Consider the following 19,055-nt stretch of genomic DNA (forward strand, 5'->3'; position numbering starts at 1 on the left):
TCAGACCCTTTGCCAGGAGCTCGTTCACAGTTAGACACTCCAATATAATGAGAACCACAGAAATCACCGTGCAAGACAAATCGTTCACCTTATTATGAGCAGAAATCAGCATGTCTCTAATAAATAAAAAGTCTGGATTTAATGCAGCCCAACATATATATAAAAGTCAGAACAGCTATAAGATGCTGGACTCTTATTCCAGGAATCCTTCGTGTCGTTCTCGGCACAGCAGCTTCACTGGAGCAACAGATCGTTAAGTGGTTGCTATAGAGGCTCCCATGATAAAAACATTACAGGCAGTTTCCAGGTCTCTCTGTAGCGAGTCAATGGCTCGTGCAGGAGGAGCCGCGGGGGGCCGGGAATCATGCTATGACAGTGCACATGCCATGAAATTGGAAATATTTGGTGCATAAACCCATTTCAGACTGCAAAAATAACTGGATGACAAAAAAAATCCATGCAAAATGTCACTGTATATGTTTGACGACAATTTGCTTGCCTGTAAATCACTTTTAATAAATGCATCTGCTAAATGAATAAATGCAAATGTCAAATTGAGCGCAGCTTACATAACAGATGGATCCTCACAAGGTGCTGTGCTGTTCTCAGATCAGCTCTGCTGTACAGTGGGAAACAATGCAATTCTCAGCAGGTTCTCAATATATTTTCCACATATATAATGCATTTATATTTATGCATTTAGCCCACACTTTTAACCAAAGCGATTTACAAAAGAGGAAGCAATTCGTCAACAATATTTGCAGTATACAAACTCACATTTATTCGACTGGATTAGGAAACAAGCTATAGAGAAGAGGAGAGAAAGAATTGCATCAGTTTAAGGCTGTGGAGTGGTTAAGTGCTAACAGAAAAGGTGTCTTCAGCTGTTTTATGGATCTAAACAATAGATAGTGCTGGGATGATGGAAAAAGCAACTGTTTAACCAGCATTCGAGAGATGAGGACTGGGGAAGTTGACTGCTCTGTAAAAGGACCCATTGTGCATTACACTGTATAAGAAAACAGTGCTGAAGAGAAGAGAAATGATTACAGCCCAGCTCCGTCTGAGACCGAGAGTGTTGTGAAACCTGGCATTTGATTGAAACAAAGTCTATTGATTAGTCATTATTACAATGGCGTTTGGCCTAAAGCTCACCATAAACACCCAGCGCTGGGGATGTAAATAATTCACTAGTGTTACAGTTGGAATAGAAACCAGTCTGTGGGAAGATCGCCGTTAAGTAGCCTAAAAGAAAATGAATCAGCCAGCTCTCATTTACATTGTTAATTACAGAATATGGATTAGCAGGCGGTGCCATTATCAGTGTAGATTGCACAGTTCTGATCTAGAATGCCTGAGTCATTTATCCAGTCTAACTCTGTTTTTCACAGATGGCTGTGATTAATGTTGATTAATGAGTTTGAGATTGTCAACATGAATGAGTTTTTTTGGAATAATTATTTGGACACTGATGAGTCACAGTAAAGCTTGGTCAAGCAGGTACTTTTGCATGGTGCTGCAGAGTGTTACTCAATATACAGGTATTATTTTTTAAATTGAATTTAGAAGGATTTCACAATTTGGACTTTCTGCAAATTATTATTATTTTTTTTAACACCAGTCGCATTGGTTAACATGATCTCATGCTTCATGTACTCTAACAGAGTTCACTTCTTAAATGATATTGTTGGAAATGTTAGTCAGAAAAAGCATAATCATTTACATGCAAGTGTTTTATTACATAAAGAACCTCTACAAACGATATGGTAATTACAAACCACACAGTAGTTGATTGCATTATAACTAATCACAAAACACAAATAGTCTAGCTCTTTTGGATGTTTACTTGCAGTCTATTCATCAAGAGCAGTCTTCGTTCCCCGTGGAATGAAACACTGGCGGTGTGGTATACAGGTGAACATGTGAGAAAGAACAGCGCATTTGAACCTGATTCAAATGCATCACACTCATCTATCTCTCCAGCCAGGTGACTCAGAGAAGTGTCTGATCAGGACAGACTCGCCTCTCTCTGGCGCATGCGCAGTGCGTCGCTGGGAGTCGAGCGCATCGGCAGCTGTGCGGAGTGAAGAAGAGCAGCTCCAGCCCGGTTATGACAGGTATTCGCTTTTATTCATTAATACTCCAAACACTGATCTGTCGAAGCCTCTCGATGTCTTATGCTGAATTCGTCGTTGTTGTCTAAACGCTGTCACGAAGGACACATTTAATGGATAAGACTGTGACTGCTGGATCAGTCTGCTTTTATATCGATCATCAAATGTGTAAAAGCTGCTTTGTGCCGTTTTGTTGAATAAGGACACTGTTTGTTTTTTTTTAAGTTCGTTGACGCATTGGACATACACACAGCTATAAATAGACTTCCATCATATAATTGCACATCTCTTTATAATGAGAGGAGAGGAGAGGAGAGGAAGAGAGGGAGAACGACAAAGAGAGGACGAGTCTCCCTTTCAAGGTAATGGAGAATGGAGTCTATTAAGCATTTATATGTCCTTGAAAGATTCATCGTCTAATGGAAGGTTAAGTGGGAAAAATGTGTAAAAGCTGCTTTGTGCCGTTTTGTTGAATAAGGACACTGTTTTTTTTTTTTAAGTTCGTTGACGCATTGGACATACACACAGCTATAAATAGACTTCCATCATATAATTGCACATCTCTTTATAATGAGAGGAGAGGAGAGGAGAGGATAGGATAGGAGAGGAGAGGAGAGGACAGGACAGGACAGGACAGGACAGGAGAGGAGAGGACAGGAGAGGAGAGGAGAGGAGAGGAGAGGAGAGGAGAGAGTGTCTCAGATGTTCAGGAGCATCAGATGACATGAAGATCTGAGGATGGCGTCATCTGCGAGTCACAGACTGTGACGTCATGCTTCTCCAAAAAAAAAAAATCTCAGAGCAAACCTTCAGCTTCATACAGATGCTCACAAATTCATGTCAGATGAAAATATAATTGAAAGTGTGTGGTTACAGTTGTCTTGTTTCTTATCCAAACTAAAAACCCATTAATTTTCTACATAGAGGAATTTATTTTTTACAATATCTTATAAACTGTTAAAGACAGACCCACTGTGAGCTACACGGTTGTTAATCGATGATATCTGCTTTGTTAAAGCCATCTGTTTGCATTATTTTAACATAGTTTTCAAACAATTTAATGATTGTTTAAGAGCAGATCCTTATGAGAAACTACATTACCCATGATTCTGTAATCTCCACCAATCAGAGAATTGCTACAAAATCAGGAAATCATGTCAAAAGCTCCGCCCACTGCCATGTAGCACTGCAGATGAAATCACATACTATAGTCTGAATATATATACATGGTATGACATTTGGACGTACTATATCCGCCATGCTGTTATGGTCATGTGATAACTGCATAGCTCCTCCCCCGTGGCCTCATGTGATAGTAAAGTGTCCATCGGATGCACACTTCAGAATCTCATTGGATGTAGTCTGTAGTCATCCAGGGACTTTTTGCCTACTAATTTTCGTATAATACAATTTCAGACATACTACTCGCTTCGCATACCGTTTTTTGCATACTATATAGTAGGGAAGTATTCGATTTCAAATGCATCATCAGTTTCGCCACACTCTCAAACTACTGACATATTTGTATATATTTGCATATTTTGCAATAAATGCAAAATATATTGTTTATATAGATACAATCAAGATTTTTAGATCAATAGTTTTATATCTCTCCATTGTCGTTCACAGTGTTTAATGGGATTGTAGTTGTTTCCCTCACTAAAGCTGTTAAGTTCACAGTCTCGTATCTTTGTGTTTTTGTCAGATTTTCTAATACTATTTCTTTTGCTTCAAATCAGAGTTTGTAATGTGATTCTCCTTGTAGCTGGTTGATTTGGTTCATCGCTTATAATTTTTTTTAAAATTCCTATGCGAAAAACACTTACAGAATGAAGTCTAATGCGCTCTATAAACCAACATGTGAGTGATGTCATATAAATTCTACTGAAGTGAATGTGGCTTCATTTTCTATATCTCTGCATGCCATCACTTTAATTACAACATGAGCCTAAACTTCCAAGTAAACGCACTGGTGTAGTGTGCAGGACTGAGGCTCATTGAAACGCTGAAGGACGGCTGACTCATTTCCTCATGAGCTTCAGCAGGTATCCATGATTTCATTACAGCCTCGTTTCCCTCCCGCTCTCATCATCCAGACCCTCTTTACAGATGCTCACGCTGGAAACCACACGCCGCTTGAACGCATCCAGCTGTCATCAGATCTTCTGAGTCTGATGCTTAAAGCTGGAGTCTGTCAATGTTTCAGTGTTACAGTTTTTTTCAGCTGCTTACACACATTTTCAAAACTTTGCCTCTTTTTCTCAAAACTTTACACACAAATCCAAGAATTGCACAGACAAAATGCAAAATGCCTCACACCTCTTGCAAAATTAAGCACTGCATTCAAAATATCACAAACACATCTCAAAAGCTAACATTTGCAAACACCTTTGCCATAATATTAATCCCCTTTGTGTGTTGAGAATTGTGTGTTGTGTTTTGCAAAAAGTGTTTTATGAAACTGAAAACTGAGTCAAAGGCTAAAAATTAGTGTATGGTTTTGCAGATTTGGTGTGTGTATTAATATTCTTCTCCTACTCCACATTAATATCCAGAGTCACCTTTGATAATTAAACCTTTCATAGGCTGATTCTCAGTTTGGGCCGGGACTATCTGTGTGTCTGACCAATGGAAAACAGGGGAGGATATGGGAAACCTCTTTAAAAATCTGCAGAACCAAAGTGGCACAAACTTCAGCTTTAACAAAAGGACAATCAGTTAATGAGGAATTAGTTTATTAAAACTAAATGTCAAAATTGTGTCATTAGAATGCTGTTTGTTGAATTGTTTGTTGCATGAGCAGATTCCTGTCTGCTAAATGCATAACCCTAAAACGGGTAAAACCATAAAGAAACAAGAGAAAATTAATGTATTACCATTTCCATCTTATTGGCACTCAAATAATAAAATTTCATGACTTTTTAAAAAAACACGACTTTTTTTAAATTTATTTTTTATGTTTGTATCCCCAGGATACGTTGCCCTTTTGGGGAATAAACTAGCTGAAAACAGAACACTTGTTTATCCATGCGTGTTACAACATGGTTGTAATTCCTGAACGCTTTGGAATACAGACCTACGGTTGGTCTCTCGTCCAGAAGACACATAGCAGATTATTGCTGAAGTGAAAGCATTAAAAAAAAACAGTTTTACTTATTTTAACAGTTTACAGTAAAGATAATGTATGGCAAAAAATATATATATATAAAACATAAATATGTAATAAAATATGTTGCACTCTAAAATTGCTATAAAATCAAAGCCATGTGTCTAAGCAAGTTATGTTCCAAATTTGAAGTTGATATCACAAAATCATGGTTCCTGTGAGATGTAGTTAGGGCGCTATACCAAAAATAACCACTGGGTGACAACCAAACTCTATAGATTTTTTTTTGATGCAGTTTTCTGTTACAATATCGTTTATATTACAAAACAGCCACCAAATATGGAACCTTGACTGTCAGACATTTCCAACGATATGTTTTTAGTCAAGATTACAAAAAGATTTGATTTTCTAAAACACAAGCCACAAAATCACAGCGTCTATATACATGTTTTTGTATCTTGACTTATACTCCTAAAAGAGCGATGTGTCCCCTGAAATACTAACATTTAGAGACAGATTACAAAAAAGTAAGCATTTAATTAATACAAGTGCAATGTAAACCTAATGAGCTAATGCTGAACAGCAGCTTTTTAAACAGGCAAGTCCCCTCCAGCGTGTGTAAATATGTGAACTAGATCAACTTTTATCGGAGGGGGAGTAGATTTCCCACGACAGGCGGCCGTGCAGTTTTAAATGCTGCCAAACAAATTCACCTCATCTAAATATTCACAACAGACACCCTTTCAACATGAAACCAAGAAATAAGACCTACACTTTCACTGCTTGTCCCCACAGCTTCTCAAATGTTTGTATCCATCAGGATACGTTGCCCTTTTAATGTAAAATGGGCCTAAAATGAACTCTCGCTAAGTGCCAAATGAAACAGAATTTTACAGTGTTAGTGTCAAATACTTTAAAGTTTAATACTATAATAATAGTTAATTATTGGCTTGTTTAATTTTTATAATTTGAGTGAATAATAATAATAATTAGTGTGTCCTCTATTTGTTTCATCTGTGTTTTAATGACATAATGCACATACAGTTTCATGGCCGGTAAGCTGAGTTGAAAGTAAATGAGACCGCTGTGTTTGTGTGCAGATGTGAAGCATGACGTCCTGCTCAGAGATCTGTGGCTCGGATTACACTGAGCAGAGCCATGGCGCCCTCAGCAGCGGTTACCAGGGTTACGGGGTGCGTTCCTACCTGCATCAGTTCTACGAGGAGTGCACCGCTTCCATCTGGGAGCGCGATGAAGATTTCCAGACACCGAGATCGCCGAGCCGCTGGAGCTCTGTGCTCTGGAAGGTGAGCTGCTGTGATGGACATCATCCTGCTGGTTCTCTGCAAAAATGTGCCAACAAGCCTGTTTTTATGTTTGCATGAATGCATGTTATTGTATGTGTTTTTGTCATTTTTTGTTTATTTTTATGTTATTATTTAAGTTTTAAATAACGTTTTAGTTAATTTTATTAGTAATATGTGCAACCAATCACAAAGCTGGTTCCTCTTCAAAAACACTGTACTGATTTTATTTTCAATTGCTATTTTGTCTTCCAAAGATTATGAAAACAAAAATCTAGGTAGAAAGATTGTTGTTTTGCAATGATGCTTTTGTTTTGTCTCGTGTTCCTTTATAGTGGTGTGCTTCCACCTTTTAATAAAAAAGCCTCTCTGCCAGACAGTGCCCTGTTTAGTTCAGCTCCAAACTGAGATTATTTGTTTATTTTTATTTATCAGTTTATTTACATTTATTTTTTTTGTGTATAAATGTGTATCTGAAGGGAGCTGACTGTCTTCAGAAAAGTTTCAATGATATTTTCTTTTTAATTTCACCTCCATGTGAGGTTTATGAGTACAGCGCTACTTTGTGTCCGGGGGTAACCGCTGTATTTCTGCTTTTCCTTCATTCAGCCCGTCTGCTGTTTTTGTTCAGATCAATTATATTTAACATACATAATCATTTATTAGGCTGACATGTGAGGTTTATCATTTTATAAAACGTCTGTTAAAACTTTATTATTTGAGCTGTAAAGTTCATTACATCATAATTTTTAACAATAATTTTACAGTTTAGGATGTCACCATGGATATTGGTGTTGTTTCAAAACAAAGTTGCTAAATAAACAACATATAGTTCTATTCTAATATTTAAAGCATTTTCACAAATCAGAATTTTTCAGTTGCCGATTCCAGAATTTTTCTCTATCACCTTCCAAACTGGTCTTTTTGATAGTTAAGTAGCCTTGCGATCAGATCAGAAACGCTCATTTTCGACTAGTTGAGTCTTGTATGTGTGCAGTCATCAGACGGTCAGTGAGGGGACTGAATCTTTAACCTGTGCAGCAGATGTCGCTACTGTCATCCTACTGGTGTTAAATACAGTTCTGTCATGACGACTCTCGGAGGGATTGGCATAGTAATGTACATGACAATGTTAAAGGATAAGTTCACTTACAGAATAATACAATTCCTGATAATTTACTTACCCTATGTCATCCAAGATGTTCATGACTTTATTTCTTCAGTCGCAAATATTTATTTTATTTTTTTTGAGGAAAACATTCCAGGATTTTTCTCCATATAGTGAACTACAGTCCAAAATGCAGTTTCAATGCAGCTTCAAGGGGCTCTAAACGATCCCAGCCGAGGAATAAGGGTCTTATCTAGTGCAATGATCGGTCAGTTTTTTAACCACAAATGCTTGGCTAGCATTAGCTCTGCGATGCGCATGTGCATCTTTATTACGTGATATTCGAAAAGACACGCGTTATGTAGGCAGAAGTACTGACTCAGTTTACAATAATAATAAAGAAAGACATGAACGTCTTGGATGACATGGGGGTGAGTAAATTATCAGGATTTTTTTATTCTGGAAGTGAACTAATCCTTTAATGTGTTTGGTCTTGGCGGAATAGATCAGTTACGCTGCTGCCATACCGAGACTTGCTACTGCCAATACATCCACAACATGCTGCTGTGAACATGTAAGAAATACTGCTGCTGCACATATAACATATATGAATAACTGCCAAACATAGCATACTTGAATCACCCTGTGGCAGATCAATACAGGTGGAGCTGGGGAGGTGGAGGGTTTCTGAAGTGCGCTGCAAACTGCTACAGCAAGCACTAGTCATATATTTGAATGTTGAGCAGCGAGCTCATTGGCTGCTGATACAAAATAACCAATGAGCTGTGCCATGTGATCATGATGTCAGATTGAGTTTGACCTATCGGACTGCGCCATCTAGAGTTTCATGCCAGAACATTGGATTAATACGGCTCCTCTGTGTCTCTCCACCAGGTCTGTCTCGCGCTAGGCGCTCTGATTCTGGTGGCGGGGTTATCCGTGCTGCTGGTGGGCTACGCCACGCCGCCTCGACTCGAAGCCTTCGGAGAAGACGAGCTGCTGTTTGTGGATGGCCGCGCGGTGCGCTTCAACCGGGCCCTGGACGCCTGTAAGCTGGCCGGGGCCGTGCTGTTCTGCGTGGGTGGCAGCGGGATGGCGGTGGGGCTGCTGCTGGCCGCCTGCTCTCAGGGCAGCTCCAAGGAAGAGCTCCGTCTGCAGCAGCGCTTCAAAGAGCGGCTCGCCGAGATCCAGGCCTCCGTTCAGCCCGTCACCCGCGCTCCCACCCCGGGAGAGGCCAAGGTTCCCGTCACGCTCTCCAAAGTGCAGAGTGTCCAGCCCGGAGCGGAAACCTGACCTCTTAAGCATTCCACGCTTCCGTGCAAAACAAAACAACAGTTCCTTGAACAGTAGAGATAGATAACACTGCACATTCTCTGGCGCATTTCATTCAACTATATTGAGCAAGAGCACCGAGAGTATTTACGGCGATTAGCGTAAGCGTACTGGTGCTCCTGAAAACAGAAACACAGCACAAATATACTCGCGTGCTATGGCTAGGAATCAGAACACCTTTAGGCAGCTGTTCCGAAGAGCAACATATTCTTCAGAGGCGTCAAGGCTTGTGCGTATTAATACCGAATAAGCAAGAATAGTTTCTCTATTATAGTGAACCCAAACACAGCCAAGTCATTAGGTAAAACTCATAAACAAGCAGAACGGAGGCCTTTGTCAACTGAAACTGTAATGATTTGTCATCGCTCATTCAGAAAGCGTCACGTTGGTTCATTGCCGTCACCCAAGGTGCAATTTTTCTCAGAATCTCTCCTAGCGAACGCCTCTCGCTCTATTGCTACAGTCAATCAATAGTTCGTTGACAGAACGCAATGTATTCCGAGCCACAATTTCACACGTCTCAATACCGCGCCTCCGTTCTGCTCAAATACATCACCGCCTGCGATGTCTAGGAGTGAAAATAGATTACGGTTTAAATGCGCCTGTGGGATTATGTAATATCCTCTCATTGTGTTGCACATCATTCTTGCTCCAATTTTTTTTTACTTTGATTGATTAGTGCAAATGTCGCATGATCACACCATTCAGTGAAACATTGTAAACTACTTTCAAGAAGGTTGATAAGAATGAAAAACCCTCACCGTCACTTCTGAGTGTAATCTTTTGTGTTATTTATTGATTATAAATGATCATCGAACATATTGCATATGCATTCAGATGTTTGAAAATGACAAGGCTTGCTAATGAATCTCTCGCGCCAATCACTGGATATTTAACAATCAAATCTCTCAGACAGGCCTAGATGAAGTCTAAAATATAACATTTATAATATATATATATATATATATATATATATCAGCTGCTTCAAGACTTGATTCTTCTTGTCTAAACTGACATATATGGATGTGTTTTCAGAGGTGTGTCGATCACAATGCTGGTAATCGTCTCAAACTGTCAAATCCTCTGGTTTGCTTTGTCCGTCTGCTCTTGGGAAGGAGACAGAAGGTATCGGAGCTGTTCTTACTCTTGGAACGTGTCTATTTTTCAGCAAACAGAATAAAAATAAATGTTTGTTACCGTCATTGTCTGTCGGTGGCTGTTTCTTCCATTTGTTCGCTCTAAATTTGCACATTGAAATGATAATTTGAGCTAAGCACATTAAAATATGTTGTATCTTTCACGTGGTATATTCATTAGTGAGGATATGGTCAACACTGATGCTCTGAAGATCCTCAATCTATAAAAATGTCCATCTGGTCCAAGTCTGGCATCACAAGTCAAAGTTTCCGGGTCCAGTTGTGCTATTAGATCCCAAAATCAAACAAAAACAGTAATACACACTCACGGTGTGCTGTAATACTACCAAAAAATCATGTTCCTAACTTTTGTCTCTATAGCAGAATCTCAGCTGGCCACACATTGACTCCCAGAGACTGCAGTGAAGATCCTGAGTCTTTAAAAGCTCACTTGAAACCAAGCAGAGGCTTAAACCTGGAAACAGTGTACATTAGGCGATGAACTAACAAGCAGATAAAGGTTCGGTCACTTTTCAAGATATGTGACCAACTTGAACCTGATGCAAAATGTGTGTGTGGAAATATTTCTCTCACAGAAAATTGCATGAATTCATATAGATGCGGTCACATTATTATACATTTTGGCTAAACTTTAGGTCCATTCTCCATTGTAAAGGATATTGCTCCATTGTCATGAATCACAGCTCACACAGAAGCCACTCTTAACCCAAGAAGATTTCTATTAGCAAATGTACCTGAGCAATTTGACTCTGATGTGAAATTGGCTTGGAGAACCTTTCAGTCCTCAAGTAGAATTACAGATTGTGCAGAAATCTGTTGAAACGATTGGATTTAGCCTACAAAAAGTTGCTGAACAACAATAAATAGGATGTGCTTCAAAATGACCACACTTAGAAAAGATTGAGAATAGTATAAATAAATATGAGCCTAATAACATTCTCACTCTATTTTTACAGTTTTTTTCAACTGCTTACACAAATGTTCAAAACGTTGCCTCTTTTTTTTTACTTTTCACACAAATCCAAGAATTGTACACAAAATGCCTCACATCTGTTGCAGAATGAAGCACTGCATTCAAAATATCACAAATACATCTCAAAAGCAAACATTTATTAATAATATTAATTCCTGTTAGATTGTTGTGCTTTACATAGAGAATTGTGTGTTGTGTTTTGCAAAAAGTGTTTTATGAAACTGAAAACCGAGTCAAAGGCTGAGGATTAGTGTGTGGGTCTTTCTGTGTGGGTGTGTCAGCTTTCAGAAACTGTGTGACGAGTAAAGATTGTGTGTGCAAGCAGTTGAAAAAAAAAACGGTAATACTAATAAAAGTAGCCCTAAAAATAATTTTGATTCTTCTCTCTTTATATTTTTAATGAAACAGATATATTTGAATGTTGTAGACCTCAATTTCAAAGAAATAAGATGAGTAAGAGAGTTTTAGGTACAGCAGATTGGTTGTGTTTCTGGTCTGTCAGTGGCTGGAAATAGATGTTGATTTGAGTGAGTCATGCTGAGGATCTGCTGATGGAGAGACGAGTCGCTGTCAGTGTTCACCTGCAGTTAAACACAGTAGCATCACCAGATTCTCTACCAGCTCTGTGTGTGTGTGTGTGTGTGTGTGTGTGTGTGTGCGTGAGTGAGTGTGTGAGTGTGTGTGTGTGAGTGAGTGAGTGAGTGAGTGAGTGCGTGTGTGAGTGTGTGTGTGTGTGTGAGTGAGTGAGTGAGTGAGTGAGTGCGTGTGTGAGTGTGTGTGTGTGTGTGAGTGAGTGAGTGAGTGAGTGAGTGCGTGTGTGAGTGTGTGTGTGTGTGTGAGTGAGTGAGTGAGTGAGTGAGTGCGTGTGTGAGTGTGTGTGTGTGTGTGAGTGAGTGAGTGAGTGAGTGAGTGCGTGTGTGAGTGTGTGTGTGTGTGTGAGTGAGTGAGTGAGTGAGTGAGTGCGTGTGTGAGTGTGTGTGTGTGTGTGAGTGAGTGAGTGAGTGAGTGAGTGCGTGTGTGAGTGTGTGTGTGTGTGTGAGTGAGTGAGTGAGTGAGTGAGTGCGTGTGTGAGTGTGTGTGTGTGTGTGAGTGAGTGAGTGAGTGAGTGAGTGCGTGTGTGAGTGTGTGTGTGTGTGTGAGTGAGTGAGTGAGTGAGTGAGTGCGTGTGTGAGTGTGTGTGTGTGTGTGAGTGAGTGAGTGAGTGAGTGAGTGCGTGTGTGAGTGTGTGTGTGTGTGTGAGTGAGTGAGTGAGTGAGTGAGTGCGTGTGTGAGTGTGTGTGTGTGTGTGAGTGAGTGAGTGAGTGAGTGAGTGCGTGTGTGAGTGTGTGTGTGTGTGTGAGTGAGTGAGTGAGTGAGTGAGTGCGTGTGTGAGTGTGTGTGTGTGTGTGAGTGAGTGAGTGAGTGAGTGAGTGCGTGTGTGAGTGTGTGTGTGTGTGTGAGTGAGTGAGTGAGTGAGTGAGTGCGTGTGTGAGTGTGTGTGTGTGTGTGAGTGAGTGAGTGAGTGAGTGAGTGCGTGTGTGAGTGTGTGTGTGTGTGTGAGTGAGTGAGTGAGTGAGTGAGTGCGTGTGTGAGTGTGTGTGTGTGTGTGAGTGAGTGAGTGAGTGAGTGAGTGCGTGTGTGAGTGTGTGTGTGTGTGTGAGTGAGTGAGTGAGTGAGTGAGTGCGTGTGTGAGTGTGTGTGTGTGTGTGAGTGAGTGAGTGAGTGAGTGAGTGCGTGTGTGAGTGTGTGTGTGTGTGTGAGTGAGTGAGTGAGTGAGTGAGTGCGTGTGTGAGTGTGTGTGTGTGTGTGAGTGAGTGAGTGAGTGAGTGAGTGCGTGTGTGAGTGTGTGTGTGTGTGTGAGTGAGTGAGTGAGTGAGTGAGTGCGTGTGTGAGTGTGTGTGTGTGTGTGAGTGAGTGAGTGAGTGTGTGTGTGTGTGTGTGTGTGTGTGTGGTATATTTATAAGGGATGTACCTTAGTTTGGTAAAATTATTAGAATAGTTCCCTCAAAAATTTTAAGGGGAACACAAAAACTTTATTTGTATAGCGAAACACATTTTTAGAGAATGTTCATGAAAACCCCTTTCTGCCTCAAAAACAAACAACAACAAAAAAGGTAATTGTGACATTTTTTATCTCATAATTTTCTTCTTCTCTGAATTCTGACTCTACACCTTGCTATTCAGTTTATTTTCTCCCACCACAGAATAAAAAATAAAAATGGTAAATGCAAACTTTTCTCAAGCCAGATTTGGTGTTTTTGTGAGGTGCTATTGTTGTGTAAGTGCAGTGTTTGTCCCAGTGACCTGCTTTACACCTTCACTAGAGTCACACACACACAGGTTTGTTTTTATGGTTTATGGGGACTCTCCATAGGTGTAATGGTTTTTATACTGTACAGACCGTATATTCTATTGCCCTACACCAACCCTACCCCTAAACCTACCCCTCACAGGAGACTTTCTGCATTTTTAGATTTTCAAAAAACATAATTCTGTGTGATTTATACGTTTTTGTACCCGTGGGGACCTCAATTTAGGTCCCCACCGTGACACAAGTCCCCATGAGTCTGTGTGTATTCAGGTTTAAGTCCCCATCAGAAGAGAAAAACAGGTACACACTCACTCACACACACACTCACACACACACACTCACTAATGAATGACGTATCCACACAGATCTGTGAAAGCAGTCGACTGTATTTAGCTTGCACGCTTATTCTTCAGGACTGATGTTAATCAAGTCAGTTAAAATGATAATATCACAATAATGACACACAACAGAGAAGACACTGCAAGATGAAATAGAAATCTATATATTTAGCTTTCTTTGACAAAAAAGTATCTAAAATAAATATTTTTAGCAAACATTACACCTATCAGTTTAGCAGATATTAGCTCTAGTTCTCGTTCTGTTACCATAATTATGTTACTATATGGAAAATATATATTTTCTCAAATCCTAACTGGCTAAATTAGCTGTGTTATTAAATATGTTCACGGTATTAGAAGCTCGATACAATAAATTATTAATGTGATTAAATTAGCAGTAATCAAATCTTCTAAAGGGATAGTTCACCCAGAAGTGATCATTCAAACCCGTATGGCTTTCTGTCTTCTCACAAAAACAACATATATTGAAGAATGTTCTGGTCTCTCTTGTCCATGTTATACAGAGAACAACAGCTCCGTCTGTGCTCTGCAGCAGACAGAGAAGCATACGGTCTGAACTCGCTGAACTACTCCCTCAGGGTTTCTCATTTCTCATTCATTCACTGGGATCTGGATTCTCCTCCGCCGGCTCTCCCTCCTTCTCTGTGTTCTCCTGGTTCTCCTCTTCATCTCCTCCTTCAGCTTCTTCATCCTTCTTCTCTTCACCGTCATCATGTGCCTCTGGTTCTGATGCCTGTTCCTCTTCCTTTATCTCTTTATCCTCTTCATTAATTTCATCCTCTGCTTTCGTCTCTTCTTCACCGTCACACGGTGATTCTTCTGTGTTTTGGGCTGCTTCATCTTCTGCTTTGGTTGAGTCGTCAATATCAGGACTGGCCTCCTCTGCCTCCTCAATACAACAACATCACAGATCAGTGTGACACCCTGCTGCATATTTTTGTGGATACCGTGATACACTGACATTTAAAAAAAAAAGAAGAAGCTGGTCACACTTTATGTTAGGTGGCCTTAACTACTATGTACTTGCATCAAAACATAAGTGCAATGTACTTATTGTGTTCATATTGCATTGCAAAACACTTCTGCTGCTATTGATGAGGTTAGGGGCAGGTTTGGTGGTATGGGTACGGGTAGGTTTAAGGTGGGTTAAGGTGTAAGTGATGGGTCAACTGTGTAATTATAATGTAATTACAGAAATTAATTACAGGTGTAATTACATGCAGGTATTTTAAAAATATAAGTACAATGTAAAAACATGTATGTACACAATAAGTGCATTGTACCAAATGATTAATTTAAATGTAAGTACTCAGTAGTTAAGACCGCTTAATATAAAGTGGGACCAAAAAGCTTTTATTCAGATGCATGAAACTGATCAAAAGTGACAGTAAAGAATAAATAAATAATAATAATGTCACAATAGTAATAAATAATGTCACAAAATAATTATATTTCAAATAAATGCTGTTGAACTTTCTATTCATCTGTGAATCCTGAAAAATAAAATGTATCCAAAATAAAAAAATATTGTGCAGCACAACTGTGTTCAACATTGATAATAATCAGAAATGTTTCTCGAGCAGCAGAGCAGCATATTATACTGATTTCTGAAGATCATGTGACACTGAAGACTGGAGGAATGATGCTGAAAATACAGCTGCGCATCACAGAAATACATTACAGTTTAACAGAGATTCACACAGAACACAGCTATATGAAATAGTAATACTATTTCACTGTTTTTACAGTATTTTTAATAAAATAAATTATTACAATTAATCCAAACTTTGACCGCCTGTGTGTGTGTGTGTGTGAGTGTGTGTGTGTGTGTGTGTGAGAGAGAGAGAGCGTGTGTGTGTGTGTGTGTGAGAGAGAGAGAGTGTGTGTGAGAGTGTGTGTGTGTGAGAGAGAGAGAGTGTGTGTGAGAGTGTGTGTGTGTGAGAGAGAGAGAGTGTGTGTGAGAGTGTGTGTGTGTGAGAGAGAGAGAGTGTGTGTGAGAGTGTGTGTGTGTGAGAGAGAGAGAGTGTGTGTGAGAGTGTGTGTGTGTGAGAGAGAGAGAGTGTGTGTGAGAGTGTGTGTGTGTGAGAGAGAGAGAGTGTGTGTGAGAGTGTGTGTGTGTGAGAGAGAGAGAGTGTGTGTGAGAGTGTGTGTGTGTGAGAGAGAGAGAGTGTGTGTGAGAGTGTGTGTGTGTGAGAGAGAGAGAGTGTGTGTGAGAGTGTGTGTGTGTGAGAGAGAGAGAGTGTGTGTGAGAGTGTGTGTGTGTGAGAGAGAGAGAGTGTGTGTGAGAGTGTGTGTGTGTGAGAGAGAGAGAGTGTGTGTGAGAGTGTGTGTGTGTGAGAGAGAGAGAGTGTGTGTGAGAGTGTGTGTGTGTGAGAGAGAGAGAGTGTGTGTGAGAGTGTGTGTGTGTGAGAGAGAGAGAGTGTGTGTGAGAGTGTGTGTGTGTGAGAGAGAGAGAGTGTGTGTGAGAGTGTGTGTGTGTGAGAGAGAGAGAGTGTGTGTGAGAGTGTGTGTGTGTGAGAGAGAGAGAGTGTGTGTGAGAGTGTGTGTGTGTGAGAGAGAGAGAGTGTGTGTGAGAGTGTGTGTGTGTGAGAGAGAGAGAGTGTGTGTGAGTGTGTGTGTGTGTGTGTGTGTGTGTGTGTGAGTGTGTGTGTGTGTGAGAGAGAGAGAGTGTGTGTGTGTAAGCATAAACACTTTTTTTAGTGTAGCTGCATCCAAACATATGACTGCATTGTTTTAGACACATATCCTCAGTGCTTTAACACAGGTGGGTGATTTCTGAGGAATTCTGTTATGAACTGAAACACATGTGTGTCGACTGGGTTTCTGACAGTCTAGTAAGAGTATTAGAGGTCATGATGAGGTTTGAGCTCTTCACCTGCTGGACCGGTGAAGATTTCTCATCATCTTCTGCTCTTCTGTCCTCTCCATCATCTGCACACACACACACACACACACACACACACACACACACCACAGCAAACATGAGGCGCCAGCGCCCTCCATGGGTCAGGATTCACACTACAGGAATTCACATTCAGTTACAAATACAACATAAAATGGCTTCACACTCTGTGTTTCCAATTGTATTAATAAAGACAGCAAAAGGACAAACAATAAATCAAGAAATGCATATTTAATAATATCAAGAAATATCATCTAAATGGATGAACAATCAATGTTTTTTCTGATGAAATCAACAATGATCGATATGATCAACATTATAGACTAGTGTAGACTCAAATGCAAATGTCAGATTTAGTCTCAGGCCTTAAACGAGCATGTATGTACATCACGCTCTTATTAAAACCTCTCATGAGTTAATTACAGAGTCGCTGTTAAAATGACCATTAGCTTTCGACGCATCTGTGTAATTATTTTTGCGAGATTTACAGTCATACCATTGTACTCGCTAGTAAACAAGAAAATTGCACGAGTGTTTTAAATACTTAATGAGTAATACATCCAGAGATTGCGTGTGAAATCAATACACTCTGAATAATTAAACCGCAGAATTAATGCACCTCATATAAGTTCACGCTTTCCCCAATAGCGGCTATAAAAATATTGCTGTGCAGATGATAGTGTTTTACCCAGGCATTTAATGCGTTTCAAATGCAAAACTGATTGAAGTTTAGCAGCGGAGATGAGCCGGCGTAGCAATAATGGGCTTCTTTGAATATTTTATGGAAATCGTTCACATTTATTAACTGTAGTCCAAAAGCCCGACTGTGAGCAGGAGCGCTAATGTAACAATAAACAGTTCAATGTGATTGAGAGAAGGGCTCATCTCATAAAAATGCTAAATCAAATTAAATACAGCATTTTAAAGCCTGCCTTCATTAAAGCGGCGGATGGGAGGGTGACGGCGTTTTCCAGCACAACCGCTGTTAGTTAGCAGCCTTTATTCCTCTGCTAATTAAACACTGCTTCTCTTCACTCCTGTTCTCTGCCGACTGTGTCACGGTGCAATGTAAAGGCAGCTAGGAACTGTTAAATAAACACAGTTCACGTATTATAATAAATATTAAATATATCAACTATTATATTGGCTTTAGGAGAGGTTCAAAAACCCCAGGTGAACAAGGTAAAAAAAAAAAGATGTTTTGATTTCACAGCCTGATATGTATTTGATAGGAATTGAAATCTACAGAGGCTAAATAAACACTTTAATGTGTATTTGATATGTTTTCAGTTCACTAGTCTGAAAGGAGACATGATACGGAAGCAAAACAGACCAAAATCTCAAAACTGACCAGTGCAAAAAAACAACAATGGTCTTCCAAAGCCTCTACATTTATTAAGAGGTATAAGGTTTACAAAAACCAGTACTCTATAGCACACATAGCTAACTGAAATGATCTCACTGGAGTCTCCATGTTCAGCAGTCCAGGCTGAATAAACCACAGAAGTCTAATACTCTTCAATCAAACTCTGAGCAGAAAGACTGAGGAACATATTGTATTCAGAGCTGGAAATGAAGACTTTGACAAAGACACGGGTGCTGAGGAGCAAATAGAGCTGCTGCACTGAAGTCAGATGTGTGTCAGGTGTTAAGTTAAGATCTCACACTGGTGTCGAGGCGCTTGGACGATCTCTCCAACTCCCGTCTACATGCTACTAGATCAGCTCTTTATGGATTATTTTAATAAAGACCTCCCAAGGCCTGAAATAGCCTTCCCTCATCTGCATAATGTTACCAAGCAAACGACGTGAGAGCAAGAGAGCCGTCATGAATTCAGCTTCACATCACTGTGTGGGCAGCTCCACTTCCTTTCTTACATCACGTGACACATAACGAATCCGGTGCAAATCAGTGATCGAGCCAAACATCAGAATATGGTAATAACATGTGCAAATGCGATTGGTACACACGCACCTGGCATCACAAGCGTTAGATGATTTTGCTCTTATGCAAATGAGGACAAAAACATGTGCAGCTCCAGAGGCAACCAATCCCATTCATAACCTCATCAACACAGAGAGCGTATGAAATATGTATGACAGACACAGATTAATCACACATTTTCACTTTTACTCTCTGGGGTTGCACTGCACTTGCATTTTATTTTGTCTCTCTCTCTCTCTCTCTCTCTCTCTCTCTATATATTGACTTTATGCTTTTGAGATCCATCTTTTAACACTGAGAACTCTGTGTGTGTGTGTGTGTGTGTGTGTTTGTGTGTGTTTGTGTGTGTGAGTGAGTGAGAGTGTGTGTGTGTGTGAGTGAGTGAGTGTGTGTGTGTGTGTGTGTGAGTGAGTGAGTGTGTGAGTTTGTGTGTGTGAGTGAGTGAGAGTGTGTGTGTGTGTGAGTT

At 40.0% G+C, this 19,055-nt stretch overlaps 2 protein-coding genes across 3 annotated transcripts in view; one reads left to right on the forward strand and one right to left on the reverse strand.

Annotated features, from left to right (window-relative positions):
- The first annotated feature begins 2,024 nt into the window (after window positions 1–2,024).
- LOC107564664 (neurensin-1-like) lies at window positions 2,025–10,192 on the forward strand. The gene is made up of 3 exons (XM_016249799.1): window positions 2,025–2,117; window positions 6,321–6,527; window positions 8,527–10,192. The coding sequence occupies exons 2-3, from the start codon at window positions 6,330–6,332 to the stop codon at window positions 8,923–8,925; spliced, it is 597 nt and encodes a 198-aa protein (XP_016105285.1). The 5' UTR covers window positions 2,025–2,117; window positions 6,321–6,329; the 3' UTR covers window positions 8,926–10,192.
- A 3,963-nt stretch (window positions 10,193–14,155) lies between these two features.
- The window catches only part of LOC107564670 (doublecortin domain-containing protein 2), a 33,445-nt gene continuing 28,545 nt past the window's right edge, over window positions 14,156–19,055 (reverse strand). Inside the window, exons 8-9 of one of the 2 annotated variants that reach the window (XM_016249806.1) lie at window positions 16,619–16,674; window positions 14,156–14,629 (exon numbers count right to left, since the gene is read on the reverse strand). In XM_016249806.1, coding sequence (XP_016105292.1) covers window positions 14,339–14,629; window positions 16,619–16,674 — 347 coding nt within the window. In that variant the 3' untranslated portion in view covers window positions 14,156–14,338. Of the gene's footprint in view, window positions 14,633–16,618; window positions 16,675–19,055 lie in introns of both variants that reach the window. The other variant, XM_016249805.1, reaches the window with a different exon arrangement.

The sequence above is a fragment of the Sinocyclocheilus grahami genome, unplaced genomic scaffold (assembly GCF_001515645.1).
Source record: "Sinocyclocheilus grahami isolate Dianchi unplaced genomic scaffold, SAMN03320097.WGS_v1.1 scaffold954.1, whole genome shotgun sequence".
In the NCBI taxonomy this organism is placed as follows: Eukaryota; Metazoa; Chordata; class Actinopteri; order Cypriniformes; family Cyprinidae; genus Sinocyclocheilus; species Sinocyclocheilus grahami.

What these genes read in the sequence shown, in the direction of transcription:
- LOC107564664 (XM_016249799.1), top strand. Translation starts at nt 6,330, where the DNA reads ATGACGTCCTGCTCAGAGATCTGTGGCTCGGATTACACTGAGCAGAGC. An exon ending in GGAGCTCTGTGCTCTGGAAG is followed by an intron (nt 6,528 to 8,526) that starts GTGAGCTGCTGT and finishes TCTCTCCACCAG; the next exon opens with GTCTGTCTCGCGCTAGGCGC.